The 13,649-nt window shown below is 37.7% G+C and overlaps 1 protein-coding gene across 1 annotated transcript in view; it reads left to right on the top strand.

Moving 5' to 3' along the window:
- LOC133632602 (phospholipid-transporting ATPase ID-like) overlaps window positions 1-13,649 on the top strand; it is a 108,022-nt gene that overhangs the window by 89,549 nt on the left and 4,824 nt on the right. Inside the window, exons 24-27 of the mRNA XM_062025109.1 lie at window positions 855-938; window positions 2,321-2,551; window positions 2,621-2,759; window positions 7,422-7,552. Of these exons, the coding sequence (XP_061881093.1) occupies window positions 855-938; window positions 2,321-2,551; window positions 2,621-2,759; window positions 7,422-7,552 (585 nt within the window). The remainder of the gene's footprint in view (window positions 1-854; window positions 939-2,320; window positions 2,552-2,620; window positions 2,760-7,421; window positions 7,553-13,649) is intronic.

Raw genomic sequence — 13,649 nt, forward strand, 5'->3', positions numbered from 1 at the left:
ACCAGTGCACAAAGCAAGGTCCATAAAGACATGGAAGACAGAGACTGGTGTGGATGAACTTGACTGGCCTGCACAGAGTCCTGACCTGAACCCGATAGAACACCTTTGCGATGAATTAGAACGGAGACTGAGAGCCACCAACATCCGTGTGTGACCTCACCAATGCGCTTTTGGAAGAATGGTGGAAAATCCCTATAAACACACTCCGCAACCTTGTGGACAGCCTTCCCAGAAGAGTTGAAGCTGTAATAGCTGTAAAAGGTGGACCCACATCATATTGAACCCTATGGGTTAGGAATGGGATGGCACTTCAAGTTCATATGTGAGTCAAGGCAGGTGGCCAAATACTTTTGGCAAAAAAGTGTAATTGCATATTAAGAGTCGCCCTGGTCCACAGTTACTTCAAAACTGACATGTTTAAGATTATAAGCAAAAAAAGAAACTTCCTTGTTCGTCCTTCTTCTCTTCAATAGACACTATAGATTGTTTCCTATTGCTTTGTCAGCATTTCCTGAAGGAGTTTAAGGAAAACATCAGTAGAAGAGGACGCAAACCAGAATATTATTTTTCTCTCGTTTTTGAGCGCCTGGATCTGCTCTTCTTTCTTCGTGTTTCCGCTTGGAAGTACAGTGTTCCCTGCCTCTCGCCCCAAGTGAGCTGGGATAGGCTCCAGCTTACCTGCCACTCTAGTGAGGATTTTCGGAAATGGATGGAAGTCAAACAGTATTTTGGAGTTTTAACCTTAAAAAATATTCTGTAGCAAGAATTAATATTATAAGATCAATCCAAACAGTAATTATTGTTACAAAGTGATTATTCCGACTTGACTTATTCCTCTTCCCTTTCCCCGCCAGACGGTGTATGACGAGTGGTTCATAACGCTCTACAACCTGGTCTACACCGCGTTACCTGTGCTGGGAATGAGCCTCTTTGATCAGGTAAAAACGACACACTTTTAAAGGCCTACTGAAACCCACTACTACCGACCACGCAGTCTGATAGTTTATGCATCAATGATGAAATCTTAACATTGCAACACATGCCAATACGGCCGGGTTAACTTATAAAGTGCAATTTTAAATTTCCCGCTAAACTTCCGGTTGAAAACGTCTATGTATGATGACGTATGCGCGTGACGTCGATGGTTGAAACGGAAGTATTCGGACACCATTGTATCCAATACAAAAAGCTATGTTTTCATCTCAAAATTCCACAGTATTCTGGACATCTGTGTTGGTGAATCTTTTGCAATTTATTTAATGAACAATGGAGACTGCAAAGAAGAAAGTTGTAGGTGGGATCGGTGTATTAGCGGCTGGCTGCAGCAACACAAGCAGGAGGACTTTGACTTGGATAGCAGACGCGCTATCCGACGCTAGCCGCCGACCGCACGGATGATCGGGTGAAGTACTTCGTCGCGCCGTCGATCGCTGGAACGCAGGTGAGCACGGGTGTTGATGAGCAGATGAGGGCTGGCGTAGGTGGATAGCTAATGTTTTTAGCATAGCTCTGTGAGGTCCCGTTGCTAAGTTAGCTTCAATGGCGTCGTTAGCAACAGCATTGTTAAGCTTCGCCAGGCTGGAAAGCATTAACCGTGTATTTACATGTCCATGGTTTAATAGTATTGTTGATCTTCTGTCTATCCTTCCAGTCAGGGGTTTATTTCTTTTGTTTCTATCTGCATTTAAGCCCGATGCTATCACGTTAGCTCCGTAGCTAAAGTGCTTCGCCGATGTATTGTAGTGGAGATAAAAGTCACTGTGAATGTCCATTTGGCGTTCTCGACTCTCATTTTCAAGAGGATATAGTATCCCAGGTGGTTTAAAATACAAATCTGTGATCCACAATAGAAAAAGGAGAAAGTGTGGAATCCAATGAGCCCTTGTACCTAAGTTACGGTCAGAGCGAAAAAAGATACGTCCTGCACTGCACTCTAGTCCTTCACTCTAACGTTCCTCATCCACGAATCTTTTATCCTGGCTCAAATTAATGGGGTAATCGTCGCTTTCTCGGTCCGAATCGCTCTCGCTGCTGGTGTAAACATTGGGGAAATGTGAGGAGCCCTTCAACCTGCGACGTCACGCTACTTCCGGTACAGGCAAGGCTTTTTTTTATCAGCGACCAAAAGTTGCGAACTTTATCGTCGATGTTCTCTACTAAATCCTTTCAGCAAAAATATGGCAATATCGCGAAATTATCAAGTATGACACATAGAATGGATCTGCTATCCCCGTTTAAATAAAACAATTTCATTTCAGTAGGCCTTTAAAGTGACTTTTTTTAGCGTTACATCCTATCTTTGCCTCCCCCTGGTGGTCAGGACGTGAACGACGCGGGGAGTTTCCAGCACCCTCAGCTGTACGTCCCCGGCCAGCAGAACCTGTACTTCAGCAAGACGGCCTTCTTCAAATGCGCCCTGCACAGCTGCTACAGCTCCCTGGTGCTCTTCTTCATCCCCTACGCCGCCGTCAGCGAGGCCAAGGACGTGGCCGACTACCAGTCCTTCGCCGTCCTCACGCAGACGTGCCTGCTGTTTGCCGTCACCATCCAGGTTCTGCCACAGAATAATCTCGTTGCGCGGTGCGGTTTCCTGTGTTCTGAGTGCCTCCTCTCCGTGCAGCTGGGCTTGGAGATGTCCTACTGGACGGCGGTGAACACCGTCTTTGTCCTGGGAAGCTTGGTCATGTACTTTGCTGTCACCTTCACCATGTACAGTGACGGACTGTTCCTAGTCCTGCCCTCAGCCTTCCCTTTCGTCGGTGAGTCCTTGGCGACCTCCTCCAATAATCCGTAGTCATAAAAGCGAATGTACGCAATGATAAAATTGGCACTTCTCGCTGCGGCTGTAGGCAACCCCCATTTTCCACCAGTAACTGCATTTAAAGTACAAAACCCAAAACCAGTGAAGTTGGCACGTTGTGTAATTTGTAAATAAAAACAGAATACAATGATTTGCAAATCCTTTTCAACTTATATTCAATAGGCTGCAAAGACAAGATATTTAATGTTCGAACTGAGAAACAAATAATCATTAACTTACAATTTAATGGCAGCAACACATTGCAAAAAAGTTGGCAAAGGGACATTTTTACCACTGTGTTACATGGCCTTTCCTTTTAACAACACTCAGTAAACGTTTGAGAACTGAGGAGACACATTTTTGGAGCTTTTCAGCTTTTCTTGCTCGTTCAACAGTCTCCGTTGTGGTATTTTAGGCTTCATAATGCGCCACACATTTTCAACGGGAGACAGGTCTGGACTACAGGCAGGCCAGTCTAGTACCCGCACTCTTTTACTACAAAGCCTCGCTGTTGTAACACGTGCAGAATGTGGCTTGGCATTGTCTTGCTGAAATAAGCAGGGGCGTCCATGGTAACGTTGCTTGTATGGCAACATATGTTGCTCCAAAACCTGTATGTACCTTTCAGCATTAATAGTGCCTTCACAGATGTATAAGTTACCCATGTCTTGGGCACTAATACACCCCCATACCATCACACATGCTGGCTTTTCAACTTTGCACCTATAACAGTCCGGATGGTTCTTTTCCTCTTTGTTTCGAAGGACACGACGTCCACAGTTTCCAAAAACAATTTGAAATGTGGACTCGTCAGACCACAGAACACTTTCCCACTTTGCATCAGTCCATCTTAGATGAGCTCGGGCCCAGCGAAGCCGGCGGCGTTTCTGGGTGTTGTTGATAAATGGCTTTCGCTTTGCATAGTAGAGTTTTAACTTGCACTTACAGATTTGGCAACAAACTGTAGTTACTGACAGTGGTTTTCTGAAGTGTTCCTGGGCCTATGTGGTGATATCCTTTACACACCGATGTCGCTTTTTAATGCAGTACCACCCAAGGGACCAAAGGTCCGCAATATCATCGCTTACGTGCAGTGATTTCTCCAGATTCTCTGAACATTTTGATGATATTACGGACCGTAGATGGTGAAATCACTAAATTCCTTGCAACAGCTGGTTGAGAAATGTTGTTCTTAAACTGTTGGACAATTTGCTCACACATTTGTTGACAAAGTGGTGACCCTCGCCCCATCCTTGTTTGTGAATGACTGAGCATTTCATGAAAGCTGCTTTTATACCCAATCATGGCACCCACCTGTTCCCAATTAGCCTGTTCACCTGTGAGATGTTCCAAATAAGTGTTTGATGAGCATTCCTCAACTTTCTCAATCTTTTTTGCCACTTGTGCCAGCTTTTTTGAAACATGTTGCAGTCATCAAATTCCCAAATGAGCTAATATTTGCAAAAAACAACAAAGTTTTCCAGTTCGAAAAATAAATATATTGTCTTTGCAGTCTATTCAATTGAATATAAGTTGAAAAGGATTTGCAAATCATTGTATTCTGTTTTTATTTACCATTTACACAACATGCCAACTTTACTGGTTTTGGGTTTTGTATATGAGCATCCAGCACGTTGCTACTCGGCTGTCCATTCATCTGTTCCAGGGTTAAAATGTTAAAACATACAAATGAACCTAAATGCTCCAATTAAAGCCACTATTCAGGACCTACTAGAGTCGCCAGTGAGTGTCAGGGTCTCCGGTTTGTGCGTTTTCCGTTCCTCTGCAAAACATAGCTCGGGATGGGTTCGGTATTTTTATATATAGCAACTGAATTATTGTTGATACAACAGAGAAGAGATTCATGTCAAATTAAACTGTGCCATATTTTGGTACCTTTTTTGCACGTGACAAACGGGTGTATTGATAGCAAACTGCTTCTAAATAATGTTTTCCATGCCAACAAAGCAAGCGTTCCTGATAGAAGGAGCTCAAAAGTGAGGTTTAAAATGCGCTTGATGCTAATTGGATATGCCATACACATTACATCAGCGATTTTACATGGCGATTTTAACACTTCCAATTTTGGTCCATACACTCGGTACCCAATTGACTTCCATTATAAACACATAGGTTTGATTGTACTGTACTCCAGATTTATTATTATCAGTTTGCCAACAATACCTCATAGATCTAAGCTTCCACTTTCTAAATGAATGAACAACACCTCTTACAGCTACATGAACCACTAGGGGGCGGAAGAGCTTTGTTACATAAAATTGTAATTAAAATGTGGGCGTGCCGATAGATCAGCCACTGTTGATACTGCTTTTAAATAATGTTGCACTTTTCCATGCCAACAAAGCAAGCGTTCCTGATAGAAGGAGCTCAAAAGTGAGGTTTAAAATGCGCTAGACATGCCATACACATGCTACATCAGCGATTTTAACACTTTTAAATTTGGTAATGAAAGCTACGACTAAGATGCACGTTACAATCAAACAGCTGCTGTAAATACTTACAGCATAAACACTTTGTAGGACTCGACAGAAGACAAGACTGGCACATTCCATGTAATGGCAAAGACTACTTCCTGACGGCAATAGCGCAACTAGTACAAACTGAAATTAATTCATACTTGCAAATGATACTCAGAAGTGTCACAAAACATTATAAAGCTCGGTATTTTAAAAAAAAGAAGATTTTAACACATTTTTTTACAACACGAACAAACAAAAAAGTACTGAAAATTGGTATCACAATTGGTACTGTATCGGTTCAAATGTGAAAAGTACCCATCCTAGCTCCAGCTATATTTAGAGCTGATTTTTTGTTTGCTTCCTCTACAATCTTTTAAAAATTAATATGGGTTGTTTTCCTGATAAAATGTGTGATGAATATACAGTCAAAAATTACAAACCCCGTTTCCATATGAGTTGGGAAATTATGTTAGATGTAAATATAAACGGAATACAATGATTTGCAAATCCTTTTCAACCCATATTCAGTTGAATATGCTACAAAGACAACATATTTGATCTTCAAACTCATAAACTTTTTTTTTTTTTTTGCAAATAATAATTAACTTTAGAATTTCATGGCTGCAACACGTGCCAAAGTAGTTGGGAAAGGGCATGTTCACCACTGTGTTACATGGCCTTTCCTTTTAACAACACTCAGTAAACGTTTGGGAACTGAGGAGACACATTTTTGAAGCTTCTCAGGTGGAATTCTTTCCCATTCTTGCTTGATGTACAGCTTAAGTTGTTCAACAGTCCGGGGGTCTCCGTTGTTCTATTTTAGGCTTCATAATGCGCCACACATTTTCAATGGGAGACAGATCTGGAATACAGGCAGGCCAGTCTAGTACCCGCACTCTTTTACGATGAAGCCACGTTGATGTAACACGTGGCTTGGTATTGTCTTGCTGAAATAAGCAGGGGCGTCCATGGTAACGTTGCTTGGATGGCAACATATGTTGCTCCAAAACCTGTATGTACCTTTCAGCATTAATGGCGCCTTCACAGATGTGTAAGTTACCCATGTCTTGGGCACTAATACACCCCCATACCATCACACATGCTGGCTTTTACACTTTGCGCCTATAACAATCCGGATGGTTCTTTTCCTCTTTGGTCCGGAAGACACAACGTCCACAGTTACCAAAAACAATTTGAAATGTGGACTCGTCAGACCACAGAACACTTTTCCACTTTGTATCAGTCCATCTTAGATGAGCTCAGGCCCAGCGAAGCCGACGGCGTTTCTGGGTGTTGTTGATAAACGGTTTTCGCCTTGCATAGGAGAGTTTTAACTTGCACTTACAGATGTAGTGACCAACTGTAGTTACTGACAGTGGGTTTCTGAAGTGTTCCTGAGCCCATGTGGTGATATCCTTTACACACTGATGTCGCTTGTTGATGCAGTACAGCCTGAGGGATGGAAGGTCACGGGCTTAGCTGCTTACGTGCAGTGATTTCTCCAGATTCTCTGAACCCTTTGATGATATTACGGAGCGTAGATGGTGAAATCCCTAAATTCCTTGCAATAGCTGGTTGAGAAAGGTTTTTCTTAAACTGTTCAACAATTTGGTCACGCATTTGTTGACAAAGTGGTGACCCTCGCCCCATCCTTGTTTGTGAATGACTGAGCATTTCATGGAATCTACTTTTATACCCAATCATGACACCCACCTGTTCCCAATTAGCCCGCACACTTGTGGGATGTTCCAAATAAGTGTTTGATGAGCATTCCTCAACTTTATCAGTATTTATTGCCACCTTTCCCAACTTCTTTGTCACGTGTTGCTGGCATCAAATTCTAAAGTTAATGATTATTTGCACAAAAAAAATGTTTATCAGTTTGAACATCAAATATGTTGTCTTTGTAGCATATTCAACTGAATATGGGTTGAAAATGATTTGCAAATCATTGTATTCCGTTTATATTTACATCTAACACAATTTCCCAACTCATATGGAAACAGAGTTTGTATTAGCTCATGTTTGTTTCCGTTACTTTTTAGTGAGATTGTGACGTTTGAACAAGGATATATCAAATGTAATAAAACTGTCCCATTAGCAGCAATTTAAAGCGAACGTGTTGTGTCAAATGTGTTCAGGCACGGCCAGGAAGTCGCTGAGTCAGCCCAACGTGTGGCTGACCATCGTGCTCACCTCCGTGCTGTGCATCCTTCCTGTGGTCACCTATCGCTTCCTGTTGATACAGCTCCGCCCCTCCATCAACGACAAGGTACCGCACGCAACCTTTACACAAGAATGGACCGTCAGAATTCAAACTAAGATTTTATTTTTTTCCAGATAAGGACTTTTTTACACACTCGGTACCCTCGGGACTTTTTTGGTCCAATTGACTTCCATTATAAACACATAGGTTGGATTGTACTGTACTCCAGGTTAGTTATAATCAACAATACCTCATAGATCCAAACTTCCACTTTGTGAAATAATGAACAACACCTCTTACAGCTACACGAACCACTGGGGGGCAGCAGAGCTTCATTACTTAAAGTTGTCATTAAAATGTGGATATGTTTCGGGAAAAGTATGTGGTCGCCATCGCCGATTGATGCCCTTCACAAGCGCAGATCTCATCTGGCTGATATTGCATTTATTTTTAGTTAATTGTGCCTCTATACACAGTGTGGAGCTGCTCTACTAAGCTAAAATAATCCCCTACATGACTGCATTTCTTAGTATCTTATGTATCACTATCAAGTAGCATTATCACTGGAAGGCGTGGCTAACGTGTTACACGTCGAGCAACAGCACGTTAGGAGCAGGCATGCTAAAAGATTAGCTAACCGCTAAGACAGCTTTGAATAAAACTAAGAAATAAGTCACGTTTAAGAAGTGCAGATGGAATTAGGTTTTACAGGGTTAGTATGGCCCCATTCGTCATGGTTTACCTGACACATGAAACGTGACAAATTAGGGGGGTGCACTATCCACTGTAGCCGCCAGATGGCAGTAATGTGTTTTGCGGCAATTCCAATTTTGACCACAGCGTCAGTTGCTCTGTAGAGTGGCGCTTTCCATCATTTTCAGCAGACTGCATTGCAAAATACATTTGGGAAATTTTCAGATGGACCATTTCAGGACCTAAAAGTTAAAAAAATAATAATAATCATATTTTGCTGGAAATTTTCAGAGGGACCATTTTTTACTGGAAATTTTCAGAGGGACCATTTCAGGATCTAAAAGTAAAAAATAATAGCAATCTTGTTTTACTGGAAATTTTCAGAGGGACCATTTCTGGACCTAAAGGTAAAAAATAATCATCATATTTTACTGGAAATTTTCAGAGGGACCATTTCAGGACCCGAAGGTAAAACAAATATATATATTTTACTGGAAATTTTCATAGGGACCATTTCAGGACCTAAAGGTAAAAAAAATAAAAATCATATTCTGCTGGAAATTTTCAGAGGGACCATTTTAGGATCTAAAAGTAAAAAATAAATAAAAAAAAACTATTTTACTGGAAATTTTCAGAGGGACCATTTTTACTGGAAATTTTCAGAGGGACCATTTCTGGACCTAAAAGTAAAAAACAAAACAAATAATCTTATTTTACTGAAAAATTTCAGAGGGACAATTTCAGGACCTAAAGGTAAAATAAAATACAAATCATATTCTGCTGGAAATTTTCAGAGGGACCATTTTAACTGGAAATTTTCAGAGGGACCATTTCAGGACCTAAAAGTAAACAAAAACCCATATAATCTTATTTTACTGAAAAATTTCAGAGGTACAATTTCAGGACCTAAACGTAAAATAAAATAAAAATCATACTCTGCTGGAAAATTTCAGAGGGACCATTTTAGGACCTGAAAGTAAAAAAAAAAAAAAAAATTATATTTTACTGCAAATTTTCAGAGGGACCATTTCAGGACATAAAGGTAAAAAAAATAATATTTTACTGGAAAATTTCACAGGGACTATTTCGGGACCTCAAGGTAAAAAAAAATCACATTTTACCGGAAATTTTCAGAGGGACTATTTCAGGACCCAAAGGTTAAAAAAAACATCATATTTTACTGGAAATTATCAGAGGGACCATTTCAGGACCTCAAGGTAAAAAAAAATCATATCTTACTGGAAATTTTCACAGGGACTATTTCAGGGCCTCAAGGTAAAAAAAAATCATATTTTACTGGAAATTATCAGAGAGACCATTTCAGTACCTAAAGGTTAAAAAAAATCATATTTTACTGGAAATGTTCAGAGGTAACATTTCAGGACCTAAAGGTTAAAAACATATATCGTATTTAACTGGACATTTTCAGAGGGACCATTTCAAGACCTAAAGGTTAAAAAATAAATAAATCATAGTTTACTGGAAATTTTCAGAGGGACCATCTCAGGACCCAAAGGTTAAAAAAAATCATATTTTACTGGAAATTTTCAGAGGGATAATTTCAGGACCTAAAGGTTAAAAAAAAATCATATTTTACTGGAAAATTTCAGAGGGACCATTTCAGAGACAAGCGGTAGAAAATGGATGGATGGAAGGTTAAAAAAATCATTTTTTTTTACTGGAACTTTTAGAGGGACCATTTCAGGACCTAAAGATAAAAAAAAATCATATTTTACTGGAAATTTTCAGAGGGACCATCTCAGGGCCTAAATATTTTTTTTTTTAAATCATATTTTACTGGAAATTTTCAGAGGGACCATCTCAGGACCTAAAAGTTAAAAAAAAACCAAATAATCTTATTTTACTGAAAATTTTCAGAGGGACAATTTCAGGACCTAAAGGTAAAATAAAATAAAAATCAAATTCTGCTGGAAATTTTCAGAGGGACCATTTTAGGACCTAAAAGTATAAATAAATAAAAAAAATCATATTTTACTGGAAATTTTCAGAGGGACCATTTTAACTGGAAATTTTCAGAGGGACCATTTCAGGACCTAAAAGTAAAAAAAAAACATATAATCTTATTTTACTGAAAAATTTCAGAGGTACAATTTCAGGACCTAAACGTAAAATAAAATAAAAATCATACTCTGCTGGAAAATTTCAGAGGGACCATTTTAGGACCTGAAAGTAAAAAAAATATATATATATATTTTACTGGAAATTTTCAGAGGGACCATTTCAGGACATAAAGGTAAAAAAAATAATATTTTACTGGAAAATTTCACAGGGACTATTTCAGGACCTCAAGGTAAAAAAAATCACATTTTACCGGAAATTTTCAGAGGGACTATTTCAGGACCCAAAGGTTAAAAAAAACATCATATTTTACTGGAAATTATCAGAGGGACCATTTCAGGACCTCAAGGTAAAAAAAAATCATATCTTACTGGAAATTTTCACAGGGACTATTTCAGGGCCTCAAGGTAAAAAAAAAATCATATTTTACTGGAAATTATCAGAGAGACCATTTCAGTACCTAAAGGTTAAAACAAATCATATTTTACTGGAAATGTTCAGAGGGAACATTTCCGGACCTAAAGGTTAAAAACATATATCATATTTAACTGGACATTTTCAGAGGGACCATTTCAAGACCTAAAGGTTAAAAAAAAAAAAAATCATAGTTTACTGGAAATTTTCAGAGGGACCATTTCAGGACCTAAATATTTTTTTAAAAATCATATTTTACTGGAAAATTTCAGAGGGACCATCTCAGGACCCAAAGGTAAAAAAAAATCAAATTTTACTGGAAATTTTCAGAGGGATAATTTCAGGACCTAAAGGTTAAAAAAAAATCATATTTTACTGGAAAATTTCAGAGGGACCATTTCAGAGACAAGCGGTAGAAAATGGATGGATGGAAGGTTAAAAAAAACTTTTTTTTTTACTGGAACTTTTAGAGGGACCATTTCAGGACCTAAAGACTTAAAAAAAAACATATTTTACTGGAAATTTTCAGAGGGACCATCTCAGGGCCTAAATATTTTTTTTTTTCAAATCATATTTTACTGGAAAATTTCAGAGGGACCATTTCAGAGACAAGCGGTAGAAAATGGATGGATGGAAGGTTAAAAAAAAAATCTTTTTTTTTTTACTAGAACTTTTAGAGGGACCATTTCAGGAACTAAAGATTAAAAAAAAATCATATTTTACTGGAAATTTTCAGAGGGACCATCTCAGGACCTAAAGGTTAAAAAAAATCATATTTTACAAGAAATTTTCAGAGGGATAATTTCAGGACCTAAAGGTTAAAAAAAATCATATTTTACTCGAAAATTTCAGAGGGACCATTTCAGAGACAAGCGGTAGAAAATGGATGGATGGAAGGTTAAAAAAATCATTTTTTTTTTACTGGAACTTTTAGAGGGACCATTTCAGGACCTAAAGACTTTTAAAAAAAACATATTTTACTGGAAATTTTCAGAGGGACCATCTCAGGGCCTAAATATTTTTTTTTTTCAAATCATATTTTACTGGAAAATTTCAGAGGGACCATTTCAGAGACAAGCGGTAGAAAATGGATGGATGGAAGGTTTAAAAAAATCATTTTTTTTTACTAGAACTTTTAGAGGGACCATTTCAGGAACTAAAGATAAAAAAAAATCATATTTTACTGGAAATTTTCAGAGGGACCATCTCAGGACCTAAAGGTTAAAAAAAATCATATTTTACTGGAAAATTTCAGAGGGACCATTTCAGAGACAAGCGGTAGAAAATGGATGGATGGAAGGTTAAAAAAAACTTTTTTTTTTACTGGAACTTTTAGAGGGACCATTTCAGGACCTAAAGACTTTTAAAAAAAACATATTTTACTGGAAATTTTCAGAGGGACCATCTCAGGGCCTAAATATTTTTTTTTTTCAAATCATATTTTACTGGAAAATTTCAGAGGGACCATTTCAAAGACAAGCGGTAGAAAATGGATGGATGGAAGGTTAAAAAAAAAATCTTTTTTTTTTTACTAGAACTTTTAGAGGGACCATTTCAGGAACTAAAGATTAAAAAAAAATCATATTTTACTGGAAATTTTCAGAGGGACCATCTCAGGACCTAAAGGTTAAAAAAAATCATATTTTACAAGAAATTTTCAGAGGGATAATTTCAGGACCTAAAGGTTAAAAAAAAATCATATTTTACTCGAAAATTTCAGAGGGACCATTTCAGAGACAAGCGGTAGAAAATGGATGGATGGAAGGTTAAAAAAATCATTTTTTTTTTACTGGAACTTTTAGAGGGACCATTTCAGGACCTAAAGACTTTTAAAAAAAACATATTTTACTGGAAATTTTCAGAGGGACCATCTCAGGGCCTAAATATTTTTTTTTTTCAAATCATATTTTACTGGAAAATTTCAGAGGGACCATTTCAGAGACAAGCGGTAGAAAATGGATGGATGGAAGGTTTAAAAAAATCATTTTTTTTTTACTAGAACTTTTAGAGGGACCATTTCAGGAACTAAAGATAAAAAAAAATCATATTTTACTGGAAATTTTCAGAGGGACCATCTCAGGACCTAAAGGTTAAAAAAAATCATATTTTACTGGAAAATTTCAGAGGGACCATCTCAGGACCTAAAGGTTAAAAAAAATCATATTTTACTGGAAAATTTCAGAGGGACCATTTCAGAGACAAGCGGTAGAAAATGGATGGATGGAAGGTTAAAAAAATCATTTTTCTTTACTGGAACTTTTAGAGGGACCATTTCAGGACCTAAAGATTTTTAAAAAATCTTTTTTTACTGGAAATTTTCAGAGGGACCATCTCAGGGCCTAAATATTTTTTTTTTAAATCATATTTTACTGGAAATTTTCAGAGGGACCATTTCAGAGACAAGCGGTAGAAAATGGATGGATGGAAGGTTAAAAAAATCATTTTTCTTTACTGGAACTTTTAGAGGGACCATTTCAGGACCTAAAGATTTTTAAAAAATCATATTTTACTGGAAATTTTCAGAGGGACCATCTCAGGGCCTAAATTTTTTTTTTTTAAATCATATTTTACTGGAAATTTTCAGAGGGACCATCTCAGGACCTAAAGGTTAAAAAAAAACACATTTTACAAGAAATTTTCAGAGGGATAATTTCAGGACCTAAAGGTTAAAAACATCATTTTTTTATTGGAAATTTTCAGAGGGACCATTTCAGGACCTAAAAATTATTTAAAAAATAATAATATTTTACTGGCATTTTTTAGAGAGACCATTTCAGGACCTAAAGGTAAAAACAAATCTAAATAAACTCTCATTCCTTTCAAAAACTAATGAATGAAATGTTACACTTTGCACCTCACTTTTATCAAAAATGGCATATTTTGTGTTTGTCACTTTCAAAAAAGTTGTTGTCTATTAGACTTTTAGGAGTACAAAGTGCAGCCTGACTTGAAAGGGTTAAGTAGAGCTAGCAGAGAA

This window comes from Entelurus aequoreus, linkage group LG17, assembly GCF_033978785.1.
Source record: "Entelurus aequoreus isolate RoL-2023_Sb linkage group LG17, RoL_Eaeq_v1.1, whole genome shotgun sequence".
NCBI classification, from domain to species: Eukaryota; Metazoa; Chordata; class Actinopteri; order Syngnathiformes; family Syngnathidae; genus Entelurus; species Entelurus aequoreus.